General features: G+C 38.9%; 1 protein-coding gene across 1 annotated transcript in view; it reads right to left on the bottom strand.

Annotated features, from left to right (window-relative positions):
* Nucleotides 1-283: 283 nt before the first annotated feature.
* TFAP2D (transcription factor AP-2 delta) overlaps nucleotides 284-6,013 on the bottom strand; it is a 57,744-nt gene continuing 52,014 nt past the window's right edge. The window contains exon 8 of the mRNA XM_004388716.1: nucleotides 284-672. Within this exon, the coding sequence (XP_004388773.1) occupies nucleotides 453-672 (220 nt within the window). The 3' untranslated portion in view covers nucleotides 284-452. The remainder of the gene's footprint in view (nucleotides 673-6,013) is intronic.

The following is a 6,013-nucleotide window of genomic DNA, read 5'->3' as shown; positions in this document are numbered from 1 at the left end:
ACAGGGAGTTACGTCCAGAAAGACTGGAGCTGTAAGCACTGGTGGTCGATTCCAGTTTGGTCATGCTTTCTGAACCCTAACTACATAGTTGGATAAGAAAGTGCATCAGTTAGCTGTGAAAAAGCATGTGCTGCCTCTCCAAAGTCCAGAAGTGCTTAAAAACTGTGATGTATATAATTTGGAACAATAAATTACGTGCACAAAAAGAGTTTATCATAACATAAAATTAAAAAGTGACAATTTCATCACACAGTTACACTGCTGTTTTCCTTTTTGGGGGGTGTGGGTTTGTCCTTTTTTGTTTCATTTTTCATTTCCATTTTTTTTTTTTTAATGGAGGGTTGAGAAGGGAAGAGATTTGGTCCACTGAAGATTAATCACCCTCAACGATATATATATTAGAAAAAATATCAGCAGCAAGACTCTCTGGAAATAGATTCTGTTTGATGTAGCTAGTCTGTCTTTTCTGTTTTGCCTTCTTTCACGGCAGCCTCTGAAGTTTTCCGCAGCGGGGCTTTCTCCAAGTTGGCATGTCCTTGGCCGGAATCCGCAGCTCCACCGTTTTTGTGAGTAGTGTGTTTTTCCAAGTAGTTCAGCATTTCACTGAGGACTGTTTGGAAAGTGCTTAGGGCTGCACATATTGCTGGCGTCCCAAAGCCATGAGTGATCAAACTGGAAATGAGAAGTGGTAAGGAAAACGAGATGAATAATTTTCAGTATGATGTAGGATAGCAAATCCCCCCATTTAATCCAGAACGTTCAATTAAACAGGCGTTCATTGCGTTCCTAAATGGTGCCAAGCATTGTGGAAGACACAATTCAGTAAGTGCTCAATGTGCTGCCCTTGACCGTAAGAAATTGATGATCAATTTGGAAGAAACTTGCTAGTGACATACTCGGTATGCACTAAACATCAGCAAAGCTGAGTGTTTAACACATGACTTGATTCTCCGTCTATTAGGAAGTAGCTAGAAAACTCAAATTTCCATGCATGGAATCATCTGGCTTTCAAGAATAGTGTGGATATTTGTATGCGTATAGAATCACACAAGAAGAAACCATACTTGAGTGTGCCAGATAGCTAGCTGTTCCTCTAACTTCATTCCCTTTCTTCTTCCATAGTAATGGAGTTTTGTCTGGGCACATGCCATCCAGCTTGGGGCTACTTTCCCAGCCTCCGTGGCAGCTAGCTTTGAACATGGGACTAGCCTTCCAACAATACCACATGAGGGGAAGCAATGCATGCAATTCCCACATCATTTGCTTAAAAGGAAATTGATTGCCCTCTATTTCCTCTACACATAGTAATCTACAAGTTTTTGCTATGTAGATTAGAATAATCATACTGGTATTGGGCTCACAACAAGACATAAGAAACCTCCCCTTCAGCCTCTTAAATGAGACAGAAATAAAATTCTACCTTATGTAAGCCACTCAACCTGTGGGTCTCAGCAGGTAACTAATAAACAAACTAATAATTGCAAATTTAAGCAAATGTAGGAAGTACTGCGGCAACCTCAGCATAGATAGCCCTTCCAGCTCTGACAAATATCATCTCTAGTTGAATAAATATGTAAGTGCAGATTCACTATAATTGTGAGTAGACCCAACCAAAAATGGTCATTTTTGTCAACTGTTCTAATGTTTTCTCCCCATAACACACGTGTTGTAATAAAATGCTTGATACATGTTATATATTCAATAAATGACAGCCATTAACTGCTTACAAGTCCTAGGTTGTTATGCTTGCTATTACATTAATAGTTTTTAAATCAGCACCATCCTCCATAATATGTTAACTAGCTAGTTACTCCTTTTAGGTTATGTAATCTTTAGGAGCAAAAAGAATGAGATTTTAAAACAATGTAAAAGAAGGATTTAGGATCAAAGGTAGCCTACTGATATGCTCCAAACCAAAATCCAAACCCCTTGCCCTCGAGTTGATTCCAACTCATAGCAACCCTACGGGACAGAGTAGAACTGCCCCCTGGGTTTTCCAAGGCTGTAATCTTTATGGAAGCAGACTGCCACATCTTTATCCTGCAGAATGGCTGGTGGGTTCGAACTGCCAGCCTTTTGGTTGGCAGTGGAGCGCTTAACCACGAGCAAGCAGGCCTCCTTGATATGCCTTAGCGGAGATAATAGGATTTACCAATAGGATGGCTGTTTATGTTCAATGAGCTTCAATGCAAAGGGCTCAGGGTGATACTAGTGCTTAATAAATGGGAGATATTGTTAGCTGTGGGATATTAACGGTTAGGGTAAAATTTTCTGCATATCCCTCATTATACTCCACAGGTTGCTACCATCTTTCCTCTGGATATTTTATAAAGCTTGCTCTATGACTAGTAAGCAAGGAGCCCTGGTGGCGCAACGGTTAAGCGCTTGGTTGCTAACCAAGAAAGGTCGGTGGTTCAAATCCACTGGTTGCTCTCCGGGAGAAAAGACCTGTCCATCTGCTCCGGTAAGAATTTGTCCTGGGAAACCTTATGGGGCAGTTCTACCCTGTCCTATAGGGTCGCTATGAGTCAGAACTGACTCGAGGGCACACAACAACATGACTAGTAATAATTAATTTCACTTAAAAAGAAAAAGAACACTCCATTCTCAGATTATTTAGAAAGCAAGAATGGTCAATGCACGGGCAACTAGGTGCACCAAAATGTGTAATATAAGACATCATCACAGCTCAAGCATATTCATATCTGTGTTGAAGTGTCTGACATTTCTGAGCAGGAGAACTGATTTCAGCTCCATTCTACAAGGAAATGACTAGAGGGGAAGCCATGTGATTTGGGATCTAACAAAGAGTCTGGACAACAAATGGAATTCTTTGGAACTGGGGAAGAATTCATCATGGTGGCACCCACAGAAAGAACTGAGTGGGGCCATCCATTAATATCTAGAGGCTTGGTCATGAGCACCAACTGCCTTTTTCTCATAGTTTATTCCTGTTTAGAGCTTCTTGTACCATTAGATGAATTTTATTCTCCTGTATTGTCATTTCTTCTTGGTTGTGATTCTTCTTTTCATCTATAGCCGAGTATATATTAGTCCCATTGGGTTAAAATTAATATTAATAACCCATATTTACTGAGCTCTGACCATACACCAGGCCCTGCTTTAGGTGCTTAATCTGTATTATCGAATATAATCCTTGTAACAACTTAAGAAGTACATATGATTATTGTCTCCATTTTACAGATGAAGAAATTGAGGCCCAGAGACGTTAAATAACATGCCCAAGGAACCTAATGTTCTGTATTGCCTTTGTGTTTTCGTTCCTCTCAGAGAATGTGTTTTACTCTTTTTCTCTGAGAAATCACATTTCTGTTGACAGTTTTTGCTCAGTTTCTCTGACTTATCTTAGTTCTGTGCAAAGCCTATAGGCCTGGAAGATGATGGCTTTTTTTACTTTTTCATTTAACATAAAGGCTTTTAAGAATCAAGCACAAAGTGAATTGGTCACTTAAATTCTCCACACTGAGAAGAGAGTTGTCACCATAATGAAAGATTCTTTTAAAGCTGGTATCCCTCTTGACTGATGAGTTTTCTTACTTCTAAACTATGTACCTGATCATTGGCTGGTTGGATTATCAACCTTGGCCTGGATGGAGAACCAGGAGTGCCCAGTCCTTGCATTGGCTCTGACCTTAAGAAACTTTGTGATTTGGGGGAAGCTAGCTACAGGGTAATTATGAGTCGGAATCGACTTGACGGCAATGAGTTTGGGGTTTTTTTCTTTGTTTTTTTCGTATTTAGCCTTGTTGTAAAATGATGATCGATGGTTTGACTAGGCAATCTGAAAGGTTCTATCCAACTTAAGCTTCAGTTCACTGGTATGGCTTATGGTGCTTTTCTTAAAACCAAGGGCACAGACAGGAAGGTATGAAAGTTGAAAAACCAATTAGCTCCACAGAGAAGACTAAAATTGGTTGTGGAATAATCAACAGAAGGAAAATTACCTGAAGTGTCATCTTTCAACATGAAAGACATTATTAACGTAAATTAATTTTAGCTTTCTTAATTCATCATTACCTGCACATCAGAAATCACGCATGACACACTGCATAGAGTGATACTAAATGTAAGACATAGCATCTGTTCTAGCAGTTTTCAGTGAAATTTATAAATCCAAATAATTAAAGCAAATCTAATATTGCACTGCAGGAACAATAACACAGAATAAAGTGTGAAATCACAGAATGCTTAAAAGGAATTTCTAGGAAGATCATACTATACAGTTAGCTCCAAGAAAAATAGAAAAGTAGGCGTATATCTCATTCACAGTGCCATACCAAAATATAAACAAACAAATAAGGAGAACTAATGAGAGTTTACAAAAAAATAAAAACCAGAAATGGTAGGGTTGAATTTCAATCCTAGACAGAAAATAAACGAAAGTCATCTGAAAGGTAACAAACTATAGTCAAATCTTCAAAATCTTTGACAATGGAGAAGATTATTTATGTCTGCCTTTAGAAAATATTATTTTTCAGTCATAGTTTTAATATTTAAGTTGTACTTGGTATTTGCATATACAGTAAAACTCGTGAAAGCTGGGGTGCTGTGTAAGGCGGAAGCCTGTTAGAGAAGGAAAATTCAAATGTTTTCCATTAATAGTGACAGAAAAGTGGTAAGACTGCTGCACGCTGTCAAAGGTGGAAAACTTTTCGAGACCTGGAAAAGCACAGCAGTCCCACCGAGTTCCTGCTCTCACAGGTTTCACTGTACTTTCATCAGATTAACATCAGAGAGTATTTCATCAGCAGATATCATCTGGGTTAAATAGTAGCCACAGTAGTTTGAAGTAGGTCGTCAAAATAGAGAAGTTCTTCTAACTTCAAATTTACCTAATACTTTATCCTCGGTGAGACAAGTGCAAGAGACAACTAGCATCGTGCTGGATGTGTCATCTTCAGGACTCCTTTTTGAAAGGCTTTCAACAATGGAAGAGGATACAACCGTATCAAATATGTTAACAAATCTGAATTCCCTGTCTCCTTCCTTCACTCTGTACAATCATGTTTTCCATTTATTTTTGTAAAGCTTATCTTCTCCCTATCCCCAAACCTATGATAGTTGTTCCTATTTTGTGCACCTTTATTTGTCCTTCTTCTTTCCATCCAATCTAAATTCTACTCACCCTTCAAAGATCCTTTGATAATGTTAAAGAAAATGAAGTTAGTTTCCTGGTCCCTTGATTAATATATTGAAAAAGTAGTCCTGCCAAAGGATTAAAAACTTCCCAAATTTGTGAGAGGACTTAAACAGAATTCTGGAGAGAAAAGAGTAACATTCCCCAAAAGAATGTAAGAGGAGAGCCCACAGTGGACAGCGGGAAGAAAACAGACAGGTGAGGCAAGATCCCAGCCAATAAAGCGAGGAAAGGGAGTGGGCGCAACATGGTGGCCTTAAAGAATAATTGATAATCAAAGTATACCAGATATTTAATACAAGCGGCAAATAAGATTTTATATGTATCTCTGAAAATGTGTGGTTTGGGGGTTCTCCTGTAAATTGCAATAGAAAATTACAGTCCAATCTTAAAAAAAAAAAAAAAGTGTTAAAAACAAACCACACACACGCACAAAGAAACAAACAAAAAAAAACCCAGCAACAACAACAAAAATAAGCAGGACTGCGATAAAAACAAAAAACCCCGTTGCCGTGGAGTTGCTTCCGACTCATAGTGACCCTACAGGACAGAGTAGAACCGCCCCATAGGATTTCCAAGGAGTGGCTGGTGGATTCGAACTGCTGACCTTTTGGTTAGAAGCTAATCTCTTAACCACTGCCCCTCCAGGGTTCCTAGGACTAAGATAGGGAACTATTACTATCCACCCAAACTCTACCTGCTGTTATCTTCTGATTGGAATTAGTCAGCCCTTGGGTAGTGTCACCTTCAAAAAAAAAAAAAAATCTGTTGCCATGAAGTTGATTCCAACTCATAGCAACCCTACAGGACAGAGTAAAACTGCCTCACAGAGTTTCAAGGAGTAGCTGGTGGATT

The sequence above is a fragment of the Trichechus manatus genome, unplaced genomic scaffold (genome assembly GCF_000243295.1).
Source record: "Trichechus manatus latirostris isolate Lorelei unplaced genomic scaffold, TriManLat1.0 scaffold00215, whole genome shotgun sequence".
Taxonomy (NCBI): Eukaryota; Metazoa; Chordata; class Mammalia; order Sirenia; family Trichechidae; genus Trichechus; species Trichechus manatus.
This window is presented reverse-complemented; position numbering and strand designations above follow the sequence as displayed.